Source organism: Idiotropiscis lumnitzeri, chromosome 9 (genome assembly GCF_059441095.1).
Source record: "Idiotropiscis lumnitzeri isolate Australia: NSW breed Sydney's pygmy pipehorse chromosome 9, RoL_Ilum_1.0, whole genome shotgun sequence".
NCBI classification, from domain to species: Eukaryota; Metazoa; Chordata; class Actinopteri; order Syngnathiformes; family Syngnathidae; genus Idiotropiscis; species Idiotropiscis lumnitzeri.
The window spans coordinates 3,190,450-3,212,087 of NC_142399.1; the positions used below are offsets into that span (position 1 = coordinate 3,190,450).

General features: G+C 40.9%; 1 protein-coding gene across 1 annotated transcript; it reads right to left on the reverse strand.

Moving 5' to 3' along the window:
• Positions 1 to 328: 328 nt before the first annotated feature.
• lrrc1 (leucine rich repeat containing 1) lies at positions 329 to 19,236 on the reverse strand. The gene is made up of 14 exons (XM_088304984.1): positions 18,618 to 19,236; positions 10,675 to 10,792; positions 10,248 to 10,326; positions 9,834 to 9,923; positions 8,094 to 8,150; positions 7,907 to 7,970; positions 7,305 to 7,379; positions 6,645 to 6,789; positions 6,450 to 6,568; positions 6,146 to 6,229; positions 4,811 to 4,926; positions 4,269 to 4,441; positions 2,496 to 2,635; positions 329 to 1,554 (listed from the first exon to the last, which is right to left on the reverse strand). The coding sequence occupies exons 1-14, from the start codon at positions 18,774 to 18,776 to the stop codon at positions 1,396 to 1,398; spliced, it is 1,578 nt and encodes a 525-aa protein (XP_088161110.1). The 5' UTR covers positions 18,777 to 19,236; the 3' UTR covers positions 329 to 1,395.
• Between the last annotated feature and the right edge of the window lie 2,402 nt (positions 19,237 to 21,638).

Here is a 21,638-nt window from a genome sequence, read left to right on the forward strand (position 1 = left end):
TTGACTATTTCAGTCGAAGCATGCAAGTGTTGATACGTGCAGGGCGGACAAGCTGAGCATTCCAAAAGCATGATCAAGCAAGAGACAGGCAGGAAATCATCAACAAGACAGCAGATTGCTTTCCGGATGTACAGAGGATTGCCCAAAAAATTGATATCATTTCAAGATAATTGCTTTTAAAAGGATGTCAATTTTTTGGGGAACAACCACTATTTCTTGGGAATTATATTATCTTGTTTTAGTCATAGAATGATTTTTTTTTTTTACCAGATATAATAAATCCATTTAGTGTTGCATGATGGAAGGCAAAGTCATTTGAAACACGACGTTTAGTGTTGCACTCGTTTTATTGATCAGTGGTTAAAATTCATTCAGATCTCAAGGTTAAAAAAAATCTCTTTCAGATCCGAGTTTGTGCAGTTTGATCAGGAAATAATTAAAAACAAATAAAACAACTCTTTAGGAACTCGGTCCACAAATCATACACTATGTTATGTGTCCTCCAAAACTGCCTTTGTTGTTTCGTTCTGGTGCAAACGTCGTCAGGCCTATCAATACCCCACTGATTATTCGGAATAGTAGTCTTGAGGGGGGAAAAAAAAAATGATGGGAAAGGACCGGCTGTAATTTGGCATCTATTTTGAGAAACATTACAAAGCAGTGAATCGTATTTCGACATTGTCGAACTGAAATTATGTGCAGTCATTCAAAAAGAAAAAAAGCCGTCGTACTCAATAACGTTGAAGTGGACTGAATAAGACATTAGTGAATGAGATTTTGTTCAATTCATTTGGATTTTAAAAGAACAAAAAAAAGTACCAAGTTCAAAAAGGAAAGAGAAATTAAAAAAAAAATAATAAATTTGCTTTACATTTCTATTTACATTGGAGCTGCCAAAAAGTATAAAAGTATTCACATGAGACTATACAACAATCCGTAATCAGTAGATCCAAAACCTCCTGTTTTTATATAGATATGCCCAGAATGGGAAAAAAAATTCACCCAGTGTTTAAAAATTGATATAGAACACATACATAAGACATTTTAAACGTTTTGACTGTATTATAGAAATGTAAAATAATAGTGCAACTACCTAGTGTCTTTTTTTTTCTTTAAAAGAGTCTTTTAAAAACATAATTTTCATATGAGCATTATTGCTGTGGACGTGAATTCAAAACAGGAAGGCACAGCAGCCCTGAGGGAGAACGAAGCTTTACGGGCGTTCCAGGGTTCAATCACAGGACGGGAAGGCCACAGCAGGGTTTGTCGGGTTAAGGAAGGAGAAGGGGGGGGGGGGGGATAAAAAAAAAAAAAAAAAATTGCTGGATTGTGCAGGACAACATGGTGAGACACAGGAGGTCAAAACACAAATCCCCAAAAAGGTGAAAGTAAAGGTCACACAGACGTGGTGACATTGTCTGCCGCGTTATTGACCTCGTTTTTGTTGGAGTCCAGGCCTTTGGCGGCGTTCAGGTCGTTGCGGAGGTTCTCTGCTGCTTTCTTCATTGTTTTCAGCTCGCCCGGGTGCGGAGTGGCGCGACGCAGCAGCGTTCCCTGGGAGGAGGACGCAAGCTCGTGTTAATGATGCATGTGCGGCACGTGCGGTCGACAAAAGTGAGGCTGACGCGGCCACAGAGATCGGCGTCAAAGCCACTTCGCCTGCAACCACTTCCATCCGCATCTACTCGAGCACAATCGAAAAGGAAGAAATAAAGGGCGGCACGGTGGACGACGGGTAAGCACGTCCGTCACACAGTTCAGAGGTGCAAGGTTCAATTCCGGCTTTGGAGTTTGCATGTTCCCCCCGTGCCTGGGTGGGTTTTCTCCGGGTACTCCGGTTTCCTCCCACATTCCAAAAACATGAATGGCAGGTTAATCAAGCACTCTAAATTGACCCTTAGTGAGGATGTGAGGGTTGTCTGTCTTTGGCTGGCAACCAATTCGGGATGTGCCCCGCCCACTGCCAGAAGACAACTGCGATATTTTATAAATTAGATCGATATTTCTTAATCAATCGGTTGATTTAACAGATATCCGAAAAAAAAAATCGGCCAAAATCTGAAATCGGCCTCAGCCTAAAAAGAGAAAAAAACTTCTTTTTTTTTTTCCAAGGTTAATGTGATGAGAATAAAGATGTAATCGCCCAACAAAAATGCCTTCTTTTTTCAGGTGTACTTTAATGTTTGTCATGATTTAGTCTTTGTCCTCGAAAGAATGTTACTTTCTTCTCGTAAAATGCTAACCTTGAGACTTGATTGTCTTCAGTGTTGCGCTGCTACTCGTTTGCGGCCCAATATGGCTGCTTGTATTCCATTTTAAATGAATGAATAAAGCTGTCTAGTGCAACCAAGTTGAAGGAGAGCACAATGAAGAACTCATTTGCATATAAAAAGAGAGGGAGAGAGCTTGGCGGTGTCGAGCAGCTCGATGTGATGTCCTGTAAAATGGATTTTTATCGGGCCCACGTTGGTAACTCTTGAGTTCTAGGCTCTCACCTTTTCATCGTCTTCCTCCTCGTCATCATCCAGGAAGTGAATGGCGCTGATCCTGTTCCTGGCTTTGTTGTCCCACGTGTCATCTGCCATGTCGTTCACCAGACTCTCCAGGGCTCCGAAGCGGGTGAGATTATCAGAACCTGCGGTGGGGTTATTGACGAGAGACAACCCAATTTATATAATGCTGACATTGAGACTGGAGCGAGGCGGGCAAACGCTGAACTAAATTAAAGTCGACACGCATTTGTTGACTTTTTACAAACTCGTGACGTGAAATCTGTCGTTCTTCATGATCCGACGCTCAAACTGCCAGATCACCGTTTCAAATCCCGGCTTAGTCACAAGCTAACAGAAACGCCATCAGTTTCCGCTTTACTATATTGCTCGGCAAGAGTCTCGTCTCGAACGTCAGCATCCATGTGACATTTTATTCTTCAGGAGTAAACCATTACTTTAAAATCTTAATAATAACCACGAGGAAGCATAATGACGCATTGACGGCAAAAGTGCTAGCATTGAGCCGCGTCTTTACACGGAGCAGGCGAGCTTTTAATGGAAGTAAGCCCGTCGTTGCTAAGCCTCTTTAGCTGTCCAATCTACCACATTTCAGAGTAACATCGCCAAGGAAGGTCTCAGGAGACAGCAAAGGCCGTGATCTCTTACAGGCGCTCTGATCCTATAGTGGGTACACGCGCATGATCAACAGATTCTACCGGGAAGGATCAGAGTGGAAGAACAAGAAGTGGGCGTCTACATTTTACATCATGACAGAAGATGATGAGGAGGATCACTCAAATGTCACTCGGGAAGAAAGCTTACAGGACATGTAAGGAGTTGGCGGCGGAAGAAAAAAAAAAAAAAAAAAGTAACATTACAAGAATAAAGTGGCAATATCATCAAACTGCTGGGTTAAAAGTAATCCAAATTGGGTGAAATGGCGAACCCAGCACTGTGACCAAAAGGGACTGAGCCAATGCTGGGCTATTTATACTCAGCGCATTGGGTTGAGGATTTGACACAGCACGTGGGGTCAACATTTGGATCCAACCGGTTATAAAAACTACAGTAGCTAAACTGATGAGTTAAAGCCACCAAGAAATGTTTTACCAGTTTATCAGTATAAGATGTGGATAAAATTAAAACAAATTTGATTACCAACATGTACTAAGAAAAAAAAATTATTTAATAGAAAACGGTTTCACTATATAGGAAAAGTCCAAAATATGACAAGAGACAAGAAATAAATTTCAATGTTCTAGGAATAAATTTGCAATAATATGAGAATGCTTGTCATAGTTTTATGAGAAATAAACATTACAATATTACAAGAAAATGTTACAAAATGATAAAGAAATAATATTTAAAGGAATATGATTTATTGTTTATGGTTTATGATGGGATTTCTTTTTTATCACAAAGAAAATTTATCGGAAAAAGTCATGTTTTGTGAACAAGTCTCTCATTTCAGAAAAAGAAAAAAGTTAAATTGGCCCCTAAATGGCACAAAACTGATGAGGAATATGACTCAAATGTCACAATAGTCCCGGATATTTCCCTTGACAAGCACACCATGTTGTTTGTGGTTCAATAAAAGATTAGACCACCAGGGGTCGCACTAAATCCTTTGCACCTCGTTTGAAGGCTGAGCAGCAAGTTTTGCAAGGCTTGCTCATTTTGGTCATTTTCAGTTCCATCGCTCAGTGCACGGCTCGCTGTAGGCGCATTCAAAGTACACAAAAAAACACCTGCTATAAAGTTGCAAGTTGTATGTACCTTTGTTGTCGGACTCAAAAGGCTGTTGGGGCAGCAGCACGCAGGTGAGAACCTTCTCGCCCGAATCGGGGTCCTCGTCAGTCTGAAAGGTGAGGAGGGGCTGTGACTGGTTTTCTGACAGCCATAAAGCCTTCAGGCAAAGCGTGGTCAGAGACATGGGTAAGTGGGCGAGCCTGGTGAGGACACAAAGCACGACTCAGCAAAGTTATGTCAGCACATATTGCATCTTTTGTTTCAAGTAGATGATATGTGCATGTCGTTTCTGTGCAATTTTCTTTAAAGCTATGTGTCAATATGCTTAACACACAGTGTACCTTTTTCAGTAGATTCCGATTACAAACTTGTACAAACAGAAGCAGAACCAATTGAACCGTAAATGATGACGAGTCATACGATAAACACAATAAGATGTCAAATGGATGTAGATTTTATTTGTGATTGACCACGCCAATCTCTAATGACGACATGACTTAAGTTTTGGCGACATCTGACAGACTAATCATCCTGCGCTACGTTACGAATGAAAAAAAAAAAAAACAGACCTATTCCCAGAAACGTCAAGCACGTGCAGCTCCGTTGCTTGCGACAGCTCCGACGGTATCCTCGTCAGTCGGTTCTCCCGCACACAAAAGACATTCAGGCCAGTGCAGCCGCCGATCTGGGCAACAAAAACAACAGCAGTCAATGAAACCGACAGCCTGGGAAACAAATCGACAACGTGTAAGCGAGGGCGCTCGGATTTTTTTGGACACTCACAATAATGGTTGGAAAAGATGCTTTTAATCCTACGAAGAAACAAGGACGAAAATCTATTCGGGGCATTTGGACACTTTGTCCCAGAAATATCAACGCCACTCTAGTCCAGTTAAAGTCAACGTAATGTAGCAGGGGGGCCTAAAATTAGGAACAATTAGGCTCGCAGTTGATGAGCCATCTAACCTGACAAGTAATCTATTAATCTGCTCAAATGCAGCGCACGGTGTTAAAAGGCGAGTAAAATGCTTCAACAATGGAGATTAGTGTCAAAAGGTAAACATTCGGGCAAAGCGCTCACGGTGGTAAACTATCTCGCTCAGCTGAGAGCCTGTGAGAGGAAAAAAAAAAAAAATCATAAACAATCGATGGGATCTATAAAAGTAGAGCAATGCGGCGGTTCCAATGCGAGCGTTGATGTCATGCAATGGCCTCGTCGAGAAAACAATGACGGTGACATCAATGTGGAGGCAAAGTGCGCCATTATGTTTGGCCAAGCTGCGCATCATTAAGACAAAAGACCAATTGTACGGCGTCCACAGGAGCCCCTTACATAGTTTTGCATCCGAGCAGCCTCCGCTTCAACAGACACGCTTGGAAAAGAACAACATGCAGACGCAATCGCGACGGTCAGATGGGGATCAGGGAGAATTGCGCGTACAGTAGAAGCAATAAAAGTTTTAGAATTCGGATCTTAAATGATAGTGTTGCTAGAATGAGGTTGTATTTTTATGGCAAAAAACAAAAAAACAGACAAGAGTAACGTCACATTTTACAGGGGCTTGATCATTTTTTATTAATCATGACTCAGCTTCAGGTGAGTTGGTCATGACCTAAGCCCTGAAACATCTGTGATGTCATTTTCTGTCAACTAAAGTCACAAAATGGCCGCCTCGTGAGATGGCTAAAAACGGGAAGATTTTGCTTCATAACTCCGCAAACACAAAAGTCATCAGAATGTCGTGTTTAAAACAGCGAAGTTGCATAAAACATTTCATTGCAAAGATTTTTTTTTTTTTTATGTTGACTTCCCCTTTAAAGAAGACATTTACCTGTTTGGCTTTCGGCACTTAAGGCGAAAGTAAATAAGATGATGAATTGACACTTTATATTTGAAGACAAACCTCTTTGGGCAATGACGTCAGCAGGTTTCGGTCACAGTTGAAGTTGGAAAGCCGCTTTAATTTGCCTACGCTTCTTGGTAAAATCTACAAGGAACGGAAAACAATATAAGTGCATGTTTATGAAACAACCACAACTAAAGTGCAGTTTAGTAGCCAGACGTTGAACTTTCTCTCTACTCATTCAGCAACAAAGACGAAAGAAAACAAGAATAAATTCAAGACAAACACCTCTTTGCCTTTAAAAGCGACAAGTACAAACAGTATTTTCATTTCACGTAAATAAAGTAGTCAATTCCAAACAAACCTGTATCTGATTCTCGGTGAGCACAAGTTCAGTAAGACTTTCACAGTTGCCGATGCTCTCGGGCAGGTACGACAGTCTGTTCTGATCGGCTTTCAGAATGGACAGATTGCGAAGTTTTCCTGTGGGGGGGGGGAAAAAACAAACGCGAGTAAGAGAGCGCGCCAGTTGACGGTTGTTCACATAAGAGAATTTTACCGATGCTTTCTGGTAGCGCGTCGATGAGGTTCTGCGATACCAGCAGGTCAGTGAGTGCCAACAGGCCTCCCAGTTCCATTGGCAGTCGCTCCAGTTTGTTTTCAGACACATCCAAGCACAAGAGGCTCTTCATGCTGCCCATCTCCTGAGGTTTCATAAAAAATAAATCAATAAACAAATAAATAAATACAAACGCAGACCCATTTTAAGATTAAAAGTGTCTCTCCCGAGGTAGCCGCTTAAGCAAGTCTATTGGAGTGTAGCAGTGGACCCACAGAAAGCAAAGCAAGAGGCCATTGACCTGATTCATTTTACCCGCAATACGTGAATAAAATACAATAAATCCGTTGTAAAAATGATGCTCGACCACAGCAAAACTTACAAAATGCAGTTTTACATTTTTAAATCACAATGCAAAGAAAACACTTGATGTTTTAAATGAATTCAAATTGTGAGTTGCACAGCTACAAAAAAAAAAAAAAAGGATCTGCAGCATGCATGTTAAAAATCACACTGAAACCACCACGGAGCATGACGCAGCTCTGCAACCCAGATGGAAGCCACTTGAAAGGAAGTTTAGCCTTTCAAAAATGTGAATGGAAAAGAAACACCAGAGGTGAAGAGGTGAAAAACGGGACATGAATTGCACGATGGTCTTACCGCAGGTATTTCGGCCAACTGGTTTCCATCTAGCCACAAATCCTTTAAACTGACAAGACAGCCTATTGTGTCTGGCTGTGTGGGGGGAAAGAATGTCACAATGGAATGAGCAAGCAGACCGACAACAAAATACAAGCAAATCCAAATGTTTGTTTTTCTTATATATTCTTTTTTAAAATATTTTTTATAATCGGCAGATTGGAATATATATTTGATTAATTCTTCCAAAATATTCAAGCAATATTTTCAACACTGCATGTTGGACAATGTAAGGAGTTGTCTGTGAATTTCAGCACACAAACAAAAAAACACAACTCAACCGCCACGTCACTGTAGCCTGCTTTTGGGCTCTTGTGCCAGTAAATCACTCACTCACACACACACACACACACACACACCCCCCCCCACACACACACACACACACACACACGATTTTGAGCGCTCACACAAGATTACACCCTAAAAGCCAAGCTGGAAGCAGATGGCCCCCTCCCATCTGCGTGATAAGACAGGGGGGGAAGCTGTTCTTGAGGAATTCTAATCTACTGATGTGATGACAGCAAAGAAAAGTTACGCGTCAGACAATCCACAAGGAAACTTACCAAACTATACAATTCATTATTTCCTAAATCGAGTTCTTCAAGCCTGTGCAGCAAGGACAGTGAACTGTGGAGAGAAAGAAAACACATTAGAGAGGATATAATAACATTTATAACAAGTTGAAGATATGTCAAAATGTTGAACATCGGTAAAGAAAAACCACGGTGCGACAACGTTTGAAATACTCACTCGGGGAGGAATGTCAAGAGATTTTCTCTGAGTTCGAGTGATACCAAATTGGAGAGGCTGCAATGACAAGGCAATGTTTTTTGTAACGCCGTTAAATTTCCACAGCGCACATAAACACCTTTAAAACAAAGACGGGGAACGAATGAAGTCGAGCCGCAAACAGCCGTCATAGACCTCTTTGCCATCTTGATGGAAGAAACAGGAAACATTACGGAGGCTGTTCTCATCTTATCGCAAACAGCAGCAGCCTAAACAACCCAATCGCTTAAACGAAACGCGAAACGTCTCAAAAGAGTGAAGTACAGCGCAGTGTTTATCTTGGAGTGCCGTTTACGTATCGCTTGTACCTTATTAATGGAAACTTTTATGACACAAGCTTTCACCGCGCAAAGTTCGTTTTAGGGCTGCCTTCCAGAAAGATTCCAAGGATGTGTTTGGAAAGTACTTTTATGAGAGTAGGTGATTGTCATTTGACGAGTTCCTCGATTGACCACATGGAAAATGACTGTGCTGATAATTGTGTAACAGTAGTTTTTATATTCATGCTGCCTAATGAAATGTAAATATCGACAAACTAGGGATGTCAAAATTAAAGCGTTAAAGGAAAAAAAAAAAGGAAAAAAAGGAAAATTCTGTTACAAGCTTCCCAAAAAAATTAGTCGTTGAAAAATGTGATGAATCGCAATTAATCATGGATTTTTTTTGTGATTAATTACCGGATTTTCCGGACTCTAATCTCGTTGCACACTTGAGTACAATGACAATAAAGGGATTTCTGATTCTGATTCTGACTATAATCCGCTACTCTTTTCTCAGAGACATTTTTCATCAGGCGAAACTCCCTGATGCCATCTAACCCAAGAACATCCATCACATCCTCTTGGGAGAATCCAAAAGATGTTGTTCCGTAACTGTTTTCTTGAGCCGCGCCTCTTGAAGATGAGCAGCACTCGACTCAGAGTGTTACGCAAGCGACGAGATATGGGGCATATGGGCACATAAGCCGTACCAAGAGGAACAAGGTGCGGGGAGATCACTTAATTCCAATGTGCGATATTTCATGGCTGTAATCCCCTGCAAACTGCACGAGCACACGTTCGAGATAAGTCGTTCGCTGGAAAAGAAAAGGCTATTTGGAGAGAAAAAAAATCCGTTTAATTTAATGAAAGTTGATTATGTTATCATGTTATTTGTACATTTGAACAACTGACTAAGTGATTGTCCGTATGTTTTTCCGGAGAAATGCTTTCAATCAGAAATCCCTAACATGGTGCCTGAAGTCCCCCAAGGGCCACATAAGTAGCCTGCAGGGCTTGGGGGCTGGACATTGTGATTTACGAGGAATGTTGTGGAAGTTAAAATATAAACCACTTGCAGAGATTTCTAATCCTAAATTGTAGCATCTACCTTGTTACCATCGTCTGAGAGGCGAAAATCAATTTCACTGAAATTTCCATTAAAATATCCCTTGTAGCAATTTGAGCCGTTAGTGCAGAGTTGTGTTATTAAAGCCAATTAAAACTTGATCGGAACAAGAATGTTGGCAGAACACAATTTGCTGATTAAGTGACATCTGGCAATTAAAAGAGAAAAACAAAAACAATGAAGGAAAGGTTATACTAGTATATATGAGATTCCAACTTGATTCATATGTAATTTGCACATTTAAAAATGAAAAATGCAAAAAAAAAAAAAAAGTAGGGGGAGGAATCACTAGTGTAAAAAAAAAAAGTGACTTACTTTCCAATGTTATCTGGAAGAACTTGCAATGAGATGTCATTAATGGAAAGGCAAGTTAGATTCCGGAGTTCTGGAAAGCTTTCAGGTAGCCTGGAAGAACACGGAAAGATGCAAAATACGAAATACTCAGCATTATTCTGGTACATGTGCCGAGTCGAGTGCACGAACGACCAAGCAAACAGCGCTCTCTCGTATGAGGCAATAAAACCCATTTGTTCTCCTGATGGGCCATTATTTACATATTTTCTTCCTCTCTAAATGTACTTGCTTGTAATTTCTTCCACACCATTAGAGCTTGTCAGGCTTTGTCACGATTACGACGGTTAAAATGCTCACTATGGTCACACTTTATTCTCCATCAACAACAATATTATGTTTTTCATTTCCCATTTCTGCAAATAACTGTCAAATTACCTCGTTAATGGATTCCCACTGAAATCGGCCACTTGGAGGGCTTTGCAATGTGAAATGTTCTCGGGGATTTCCATAATATCTGCGCACAATACGAGCAAAATATGCAAAGCAAACAACATCATTAGAATGATATTGATAGCGCTTACAGCAGGGCTCAAAAATATGCAACCGGGTCGTACCAAGAACCACGAGTTGCCTGTAAAGAGAACAGGTTCTTATTAGCTAATCAACAATATGTGTCTAATGTATTTTTAAATCACACTTGCACTGGTATGCATTTGGAAATGAAAAAATGTATAAATATTATCGTTCAAAAAGGTGTTCACGTGTTCCCGATGTGGTGTGATACTGTGGGGTCAGCACATCATGAAAATTGACATTAGTACGTTAATACGTAGAAGAAGAAAGAAGAAGGAGCACTACTTACCATTTCGCGAGACATCCAGCTCGACCAGTTGCATGAAGTTGGCTATTTCTGGAGGAATTCGCTGGATCTCATTGTCACTCAGGCTGAGCTTTCTTAGCTTCACCAGCTGGAAAAATGGCTGGAAGGTTAAAAAAAAAAAAAAAGGCAAATCAAGTATATGGGCCATACTGAATATAAGTACAAAAATGAGAATTATGTTAAAATGTTCTAAAAATAAAAACATGGAATTCTGAGGGGGGGTGGGGGGGACGTACAGAGTTTTGCATTTTGGTTGACGTACATAAAAAAAATACACTTTAAGAAATTCTGCGTTTACGGCCACGGCAGCCCCATTTAAGGCCGTCCGCGATGGTCGTGAGACGACGAGGGGGAACGCCGAGCGAGCGCACTGTGGATGTAAATAAACGAATCTTTTGCATGTTTTGGTCCAAGAAAGGTATTAATGAATATTTCTCAGATGAGAAGTCACACTGTTTATTTTTTTAAAGTTTCTTCTGAGGTCTTACGTGTATAGTATATCTTCAAATTAGAGCTCAGACTGGCACTCAAAATCCCCGTTCCATAGGGCGCATTCGGAAATTCAATCTGACATCCTAACACCGCTCTGAGAGTGTGTGTTCGGAGAGGCGGAGCGACCTCCCCTTCATGTTCATTTCTGAATGCAGCTTATGTTATATCAGCAGCTCGTGCTTGAACGGTTTGCATCAGTAGTGCCTGACACACTTTGTGCACGGTGCCTGAAACGCACTCCGGCACTTTTTTTTTTTTTTGAGCCACTCTACCTACTAAACATATTTAATTTTAAAGAAACTTCAAGGTTTTATAATCACTTGAACTGCCCCACAAGCAGGAAGCACGCTTCTAATTGTGTCCAAATGATGTGATGGTTCTGCACTGATGAACCGTTCAGAGGATTTATTACTGCTGTGGTGGAGAAAGCGAACACAAGTGTATGACGGACGAAAATGACTGGTCCGGCCGGTTTGCGTGAAATCGAACACAATCATTCAAATTCCTACTGTCAACGCAAGCTTCTGCAAAGCTTCCATGTAGCGATCCACCATTTTGCTATCGTGGCCGCGCAAATGAACGCCAAACAAACGGAAACCTATTTCTGCGTGTTGTGTAATGTATTTTTCTTTCCAAAGCAAAAAGATACCGTCTGCATCATTCAGGACTGAAACTAATTAAGAGCTCGAATCAACTTGCGCTGAGAGCAAGCCAACTGGCAGGCAAATGTCGTTTATACATGTACATACTTGACACGGCGCACAGGAGACAGCAGTTACGACTGCGTGAGCGTTTCTGACAATCAAAACAATTTGGCTTTATTTTTATTTGTTCCTTACTCAAGGAGAGAGAACCGGCGAGTTAAAAACTCTGAACATTTTTGTTATCATTTCAACCAAGGAAATTATGTTTTCGGCATCATTAGTTTGTCGCAGAAGATGCGGCGACTGATTTCAGCAAACGGTCATTGAAAAGGTGAAAATGTTGAGGAAGATAAAAGTTGGTAAATATGACGAAAAATGACAATTTGCCGGTGTTAAAAGGAATGATTTAATTGTCCCCACATGGAACGTCATAATGCAAAGTTTTCACAGATTTATACTTAATATATGTTAAAATTTGTGAAATGCATTTACATGCACACACAAATCAGTCCCCTCTTAAATAAACAAACAAACACACACACACAAATAGATACATAACTAAATAAAAAAAGAGCCGCACATGTTTGGGTCTAAATCCTCTTCCCCTGTTTTTTCCAATATCGTGCAGCCCTAACGCGCGCATATCGGGAACTAACCAATCAGAGGAAAGCGGTTTTCCATATTAAAAAAGCAGAGCAGCAAAGAATCACTTGCAAATCATAATTTAATAGAAAACAAGTCTGTTTTGCTTGTTTTTGCGTAGGAGTAGCGAATCGTTTTTGGAATGCCACAATAAACTTGTGACACAAAAAATTATGAGCGAAGAAAATATATTAAAAAAGATGCTTTCGGGAAAGAACAGACGATTAATTCAAAGTCATTTCAAATAAGACATAGTTATGAACTATCTCCTGCACGCCAGACAAAGAACACAATTGAACTGTGTGTTGTCCTAAAGGGGATGATGAATTACGCACACTCAGAGTCCCAAAGTCCGGACTCCACCCTAAACATGCTGCACATATATATCATTTCAAACTACCCTTAACCCTCCATTGGCGCAAACAAACACACTGAGCAATTGCAACTTCCCAAAAAATCAGACTGAATGCAACCAAAGCCGAAAATCTCCAATTGGCGCTAAGGTAAAGGATGCCGTCCGTCTTTGCTGCTGTCGTGATCCAATGCATGTTGCGTGTTGCTTTTGCAGTCTTGTCAGACATTCGACTTGTGACAGACGACAATCACAAGCAAACAATAATAGACTTGTCATCACAACACGCATCTCAAAAGAGAACTTTTACATTGGCACTCTAATCTGCTTGACAATGACTCTGCTGAAAAGTGCATGTTTGCAAGCTCAAAACCTGTTGTTCCGGTTAATCAATCGACTCCACGCCCCTCCAAAAGGAAGAAAAAAAAAAACAACTCACGTGCAACACAAAAACCCCAACAGGGTGAGTCAAGAGTTTAACCTCTGGAATACTAAGTCAATGATTAAAATGTTGGCTTCACCTTCAGCACCGTCTGTTTGGGTTTGAGTAGAAGAAACAAGAAACAGACGAAGAAACGATTATTTTTTTTTGGTGGGGGGGGGGGCAAAAACAAATGTTAAATGCAAACAATATTCAAACAAATCTAATTTATTTTTATATTTATTTCTAAAAAAAAGAAATCATGACTTTCATTCCACTTCATGATTGTGTCCCACTTGGTGTTGATTATTTAATAAAAATAATAATAATAAAATAAAAAATCCAATGGCAAAGAGTCAAAAAATACTTTTGTAAGCGACGGTAGACACTTCCCCACGGTGTTGACACTTATTGATGTCAAAACAAAAGCGTACAAAACACAGGACAATTGTGAAAAATGCTTATTCGGGCATGTCTTTATCCAGTTTTGTCCTACTGAAGTTTCCAAAACCAAAATCTTGGTTGAAAATTGTATTTGTTCAAGGGGAAGGGCTGACAATGTGTTGATGAACACAATTGTGAAATTCCAGGACAAATAAAGATAATCTAAGACTCAAATCGATCAAATCCTCAAAAATTACCAGACCAATTAGCGAGGTGCAACAGTTTGATTGTTCGAGAGGTTCCACTACAAAACTTGATGTGTCTCTTCTACATCACATGGCTAACGAAATGCTATGTTACGCTTCCCTCTATAATCATGAAGAGATGAAGTTGGTCCAAAAGAACGTTCCGCAGCGCTACCTAGATGAATGCCAAGTGGCCAAAATTTCCCTTAAGGAATTTCCCTCCGTTATGCAGAAATTATGTACTTGGGCAACTGCATAGGTCAATGTGAGTTGATTCACAAAAAGAGCTTAAAATTTGTCTTAATGTAGTTGAAATGTCTCAGCATATTTTGCTCCAAAATTATTTTAAAAAAATAAATAAAGTTTTAGGTGCTCCCAAGGTTGTCAGCATGTGTTAAAAAGTCAAGTGAAAATGTTTTATACAGTAAATAACGTTCTCCCAAATGTCAAAATAACTTTCATGTTCATCTTTTTAATTCCAAACACAATCAAGACGTTGCAAAGAGTTCCCAGGATCAGAAGAATTTGAAAGTCAACTGAAAATGTAAATAAATGGTTCCCTAAAGTTAATCATTTTAAATTGATCTCGTCATAATTTTTTATGAAAAGGCCAATACGGATATTTGTCAAAAAGCTTGAATAATAATAATAATATTCCCTTTAATTAGTCCCACAATGGGGAAATTCGAGATTCGAACCCAAGCCTCCTGGGGAGACTGGGTCCTGAACGCTGCGCCTTAGACCACTCGGCCATCCTGCCGATAAATTTTCTAAGCCTAGTTGAAATTATGAACAATTACGCAGATTTTATCTAATGAATCAGTTTTCACTTTGATATTTGACGATATCGAAACACAATTTGATCTCAGTGCGGCGCTGTAAATTTCTCATCCGAGGATAACTCGAAAAGTGAGCGCCCACCCATGTCCGCTTTCCAGACAGCAAGCATTGAAGTGGCCAGCGAGCCAAAATGAGGGTTCATCCAGTTATGTTTCTTGAGTTCACTCAGCAAGCACGGACGACATTAGTGACATGCCAGCAAGCATGATTAACTGCGTCTCTTGATGGGCACGCTACAAAGACACCCATCATTACGCTGAACATGCATCCAATTCCGCTCAACTGGACTGACACATCACCCCATTGTCACGTGGATGTACGCATGAAAGCTGTCTCGGTGACAACACACCTGCCAGTGGCGTGCTCGCAGGCAATAAAAGTCATGTTGACTTCGCACTTGACAAAGTACTAGTCATGTCACTGCAATTTTTCAAATAAAAAAAAAAAAAAGTTGTTGCTAATTTTGTCCACTGACGAGTGGACCACTTAAATGACGTCTGAAATTCGCTGTTGTATGATATCCATAAAACCTGCTAAAAGATGTCAGGTTTTGGCTCTGTGAATGAAGTGGTTCATGTAAATGACTACATCCTGTCAAAATATTTGAAGACAGCGAATGTTGCACAATATCAGCCAAGAGCGTCAGTTCAAAAGAGGTTGGATGGGTGGAACCGGAACTCTTTTATGTTTTTTCCTGCACTGTAACAACTTGGATGAGGATGGTTCTCGGGAAGAAGCATGGCTCAGTCAGACGCTCATGCTGATGAACAACACAAAATATGTCAACTCCAAAGACTGCATTTTTGTCTCGCTGACGGCCACAATGTGCAAAGGCAATTTCTATTTTAGTGGCCGAGACTCGCAATGTGAAATATTACGGCAGAACCTCACTCACTGCTAATGACGCCATCAGGCCCGCTCCCAACCCGCCTCAATGCCTGTTTTAAAAGCAACGGGGGTCGTGCGGTGTGGTGCCGGGCCAAGCGGAGTGGTGTGTGGTGTGCGGCTGTTTCGGACTAATGAGAAAGTGGCACTAGTCTGTCTAGCGAAAACAACTGTTCATTAGTGTTTCGTGGGTGGTGCGTGAAGCAACCAGCAAAAAATAGCCACCAAAATAACTCCGATTTCAAAAGGAATTCGATCGCCATTGTGCCAAAGGTAATAAATGATCAAGTTAACTGTGGAAAGCTTAAAATAGCGTGACTGGAATGAACTAAAATGAATTTGACACCCCTGGTCCATGACATGCTGCATCCTATGTACAAATTTGGGTTACGTTGCCACCGTAGGAACGAAACTCAGCTAAAAACTCCCCGTAATTAGACAAAAAAAAAAAAACAACAACAGTGTTTGATATTTAAAAAATAAATTGGGGCCACCATCCTTTGTGTAGAAGCAGGACTCAAACGTTATTGAAACCCTTTTGTTGATTTTTCCTGCCTCTTCAATTCTTTAGCTGGACTTGAAGCAGCTCATAGCGTCGTATTGAACATGAAATAATGACGATTTTGACAAATAAAGATTGCCTTGAGTAGCAAAAGCATATTTCACCAGGTTGTCATAAATCCAGAAAAGCTTAAGAACAAACAGTTTGGTTAGTTTTCAACAAGTACAGATGCTTTGGAACTGTTCTTAATGTTATAAGTATGAACAAGTTTCACATGGTAAAAAGTTCCCACGAAAACTGTTTTGATTGACCTCATACAGTTTTCCCCCTCGACCGTTCCTTCAGTCAGCACAGGAATGGAAATCGGATGTGGACCAAGTCAACCTCGAACAGGTGTCCTTCTTTTTATGGTTCCATACTAACTCTGTTGAAGTGCAGTTGCGGTGAGAAAACCATCCAACCAGCATCCGATGAACACAAATAAACACATCAAGTTCAACATAGCGTAATGCGACGTCATCGTGTGTCGTCTTTTCAGCGAGTGAAAATGATGCCACACAACAAGTTAACTTGAAGTTCACATGAACAATTGCTTATGGATTACAGCGGGCGTCTTCATTAGTTTGACCAAAAATATGAAAGTGGAGTAACAATACATTCAAACCGCTTCCATGGCAACGCTTCTGGGCAACATTATTCGCTTCAATACAACATTGGAATTGAAACGGGAGTTCAGCACATTCAGATCAATTCTCTCATCCAATTAAAAATGAAAAATCAGAAATAAGACTCAGTTCATAAATTATTCATTTCACCCAGAAAAATCATTTTGTATGGATGTGAAAGCACTTAAAAATGAACCTGAGAGTTTAATGTACACAACTAAATGCAGACCCAAATAAGAATTGTTGAACAATTGTTGTTGCATTACTTGCAATAATCACAACTAGCATGCCACTTGCCTCGGCAGACAAGCAAATGTTTACTTTTGGGGGAAGGGCAGTTTTTAACAGCATATCACCGATTGCCTTGAACATATAACCCAGGTGATCTTGGAGTTAGAGTTCACAGAATGACTGGAACTTTTTTTTTTTTTTTTGCTCCCAACACATTACAAATCACTGTGATTGGCTTGCGACCAGTGCAGTGTGTACCTTGCTTCTTGTCCAAAAGTCAGTGGGCATAGATTCCACCTTACAAACAATCTTAATGGGGACAGGCGCTAAATGAATTATTTCAAGACTTGTAAACAGCCTAATTCATTGATATACCCTCAGCACCACTATTTGCTGTTATTTAACTCATATCACTAATGTGAGGCAATAAAAAAATAATTTATGAGCAATCACATGATGTGGAGACAGTTCCAAGTGGCCTCCATCCTGTTTCCACTTGTCAGGGTCAGCGGTACAGCAAAACTGGTTTGGCGGCCTAAACCGAGAGCACTAATGGAAATTAACAAAACCAAACAAGCTCAGAATCTTGGATTGTATATCGCAAGGCTTAATGTTGAAAAGGGACCAACGTTGCAAATCCTTTAAGTAGTCAAATTAATCCGGAGGACTGGGGTCAAAAGGGGGCACATTTATGTACCTCATCTCAGGGCCTGCCTTCTATTTAGCGACTTGAGTGTCTGTTTTGTCACACAAGGTTGTCAATCAGGGTCACATGCACTATTTGGCTTTCACACAGTGCATTGAAGGAGAGGTCAGCTTGTTGAGCTAATCTCAAATTCTGTGAAAGTCTGACAGGAATTTTCCTGTTTCCTAGTGGGGGAAGGGGTGGCAGCAAAAAGATAGCATATCACACTTTTATTACCATGACCCACTTTGTACGCTATCTCTTCCCGATTGTACCACACGTTATAGGACCACAGTGTACTTCCTGGTGATGTTCCTACCATGTCACACGACAATGAGTAGTACACAAAAGAGCAAATTAATAAAAGTATTTTTTTCTGAAATAAGGAAGACCAGAAATGTTATGACAGGTTAATTTATGATAAATTGGTGCTTACTTCTTCAATGTAACAATGATGCTGTGTTGACAGCTCGAAAACACAAGTAGTTGATAGACAGAAACACTTGCCTGACTTGATTTGTTAGTGTTCTATTAAGCCTTTAAAATAATTGTCTGCTGCACTAAATGAAAAAAAGACCGAAACAAATTCAGGCTTCTGTCTGACAGCAGCAACCAAAACACAATATGGTTGGCGTTTAAAGGCCACACGGATGCATGTAACCAACAGTCTAGTGTAGTTAACCCGTAGAATGGAGTGCAGGAAATTTCCACCGCCATGGGTTTGCCTGCCTTGCTGATCTTGCGTAATGATTGTCCCGGGATCCCAGTGCATTCTCACGGGATGGATGGATGGATCAGATCAGCAGCCTGCTGTTCCGTGTCACTTCGACTTTCTACTTCGAGCACAGAACCGAGGCGGCCTTTTGCGTGCGTGCGTCCGTGCGTGTGAGTGGGTGGGTGGGGAAAGGTGTGCGGAAGCTGCTCGTCGCTCGCTTACCTTGGGCAAGTCTCGAAGTTGGTTGGCGTCCAGTAAGAGTTCCTCTAAACTGCGTCCGTAGCGGTAAATCTCATCTGGCACAAAGAGTAGCGAGCAGTGGCGTCTATCGATCATCTCCACATGACGGTTGCACCGCCACAGGGGGATACAGTGAAACATCACGGGGGTGGTGCGGCTGAATGTCGTACCAGCGCGAGAAACAGCAGACGAGCTTGGGCGAATGCAACAGATTGCCCAGACGGGACAGTGCCGAGGTTCGAGAAACACCGGCAAAACGAAGCTAACAGGTGGTTCGCATCGAAACTCCTGCCGTAAACAAGTCCAAGGTGGCGTTTGTTAAGTGGCGACCGACATGGGAATCACTCTCCGACCGTCCGTCGTCACTTTGCTTAGTTTGAAGGTACCCGCCGATCAACGCTCGGCTACCGCTGGTAAACACCGCCGCTTTTACCGCATGGAAGCCGGGCTACATCTCCGTGGGGCGGGGGGGAAACAGAACCATTGCCGCGTCTACGCTTAGTTCCCGACTTAATTTCCTCTCGCGTCCAGATTCTGACCCGGAACACTCACTCCCTCATTCCAATCCTACGTCATCACTCCTGGCGGCTCCTCCCCTCCTCCTCCCGAGGCCGCCATGTTGGGAGGGAACGGGGCCCCGCTGAGCACGGGACGCCTCGTACACCTTGACACTACGATCATAAAAATACTTTGATATTCTCATACAGTTTGATTTGGCTCTGGTGGAATTGCTTATTTAGAAATTACAACTCCTGATGTTTCAAATTATATGTCAGACAATTATTATCCAAAGCATGACAGAAATATTAAATGGATGCTGTTTGTATCGATCGTCATAGTGGTAAAAAGAATAAGTTTTAAATAAATAAATACATCTATTATAGCAGTCCTGTGAAATATAAATTATTTAACTTAAAAAAAACAAACCAAAGGAAAAAAATCATGAGCAACCAAGGGAAATATTTAAATCTCCCAGGCAGAAATATTTATCTGTAGTTATGGTATATTATCTGAGCCGCTTCTTCTCACAAGGGGCGGGGGTGCGCTGGAGCCTATCCAAGCTGTCTTCAGGCAGTGGGCAGGGTGCACCCTGGGCTGGTTGCCAGCCAATCGCAGGGGCACACTAAAACGAACAACTGTCCTACTCACAATCACACCAAGAGGCAATTCAGAGCGCCTAATTCAACCTACCATGCATGTTTTTGCAATGTAGGAGGAAACCGAAGAACCCGGAGGAAACCCATGCAGGCACAGGAGAACGTGCAAAAGCCACACAGGAAGGCCTGAGCCGGAATCAAACTCTTCACCTCTGAACTGTGAGGCAGACGTGCGAACCAATTTTCCAACGTGATGCCTAATTTGAGCGGTCAAGGCCTTCAAGACCTTCTCTGCGGGCCTAACATAATCACAAAATATTTATAAATTCATTATTGATCGATTGATAATGTTATGAACACAGTTGACCCAAGCGAACATGCCTGGTCAAGCCATATATAATGAGCCCAGGTGATTCATAGTCATCACTTCCTGGGTCGGTCCAAATTTAGGAATGTGTTGGGTTACCTAAATTAAACCATTTGGGTTATTTTTACCTCAAATCAGTTTTAAACCTGTAAGATGGGCAAAAAGTAGGCTTACACTAGAACAGGTGTGGGCGAACTACAACCCGGGGGCCACATGCGGCCCGTTAAAACATTTTAATCCGTCCCGCCGAACTTGAAAAAAATCAAATAAATAAATGTTTTATTTTCTAAATACTGTAGTGTGTCAAAGACTATTTTGTTGTAATTCTTTCGTTCATTTTCATTTGAAATTAAATATATATATTTTTTTCTTCGATGAGGTGAGGTGACCAAAACACTCCATCCATCTGCTCCTGGTCGGGCCCCTTTGTCGAATTTTAGAACCCATTTTGGCCCATCAATCAAAAGTTTGCCCACCCCTTCACCAGAAGGTACATGCAACACAACACACAATGACCTAGACCTCCCAACAACTGATCAGAATTAAATTTTAATTCATTCAGTGTCACGGCCTAGAGAGGAGAATTATATATGACTGTATTCGTGCAGCCAACCCGCCTGAGGCGCACATACACAAAACCAGAATGTTCTCTGCACTCTTCAAATGAGGCCCCAGGTTGTTTTCTGCTTGTGTAGTTTCTGCACCCTCTGGTGGATACTGTGAAAGCCTTCACATGTTATTCTACACAAAAAAAGGATGGCTTTTGAAAAAAATCAAATAATTATTGCTAGATTTATTTTAAAACGTTTTTAGGTATTTTAACCTTACACTTAGATACGTTTATACTGTGTATATTTGCATGCTTTTTCTGAATGTCTGCTGCTAATGTTACACATTAACGGCTACATTACGCCGCCGACTCTGTGTGATCTATATCTTTGCTGCTGTAACACTTCAAATTTCCCCATTGTGGGACTAATAAAGGACATCTTTATCTTTATCTTTATCTTTATTTCAGCTTTAAATGCATGTCCATACAAACACATTGAAATTAAATCTTAAAACGTAATTTTTTAAAAACTGTTCACGTTTTATTATCACTTATAAAACGTTTTTTAAAGCTTGAAATATATTACTGTTTTGTTTGTTCAAATATTCCAATATTTTCACTTTCAAGTAGTAATAGTAAGGTATGGATGGTAATCGAACCAAACCACTATATTTTATTCACTCAACTTCACCAAATATGTCCATGCAATCTGAATAGTATACCACAAGTTAGTTGAAACTGCCTATAGAAAGCGTCTATATTATATATTATCACGGTTGTACCCGTACAGGTTGTATTACCTTGGCCCATTATCCTCTGGGAAGAGAAGTGGCACGGTTTATATTTCTAATGTGTGTGTCAATTTTGTAAAACATAATGCGCTTGCAAACGTGCATATTTGCATGACACGTTTTGGGTGTTTATATGTGACGTTCGTGATCGAATCTTTTGCCGTCTGATGATTAAACAAGCGTCATTCACCCATCGGA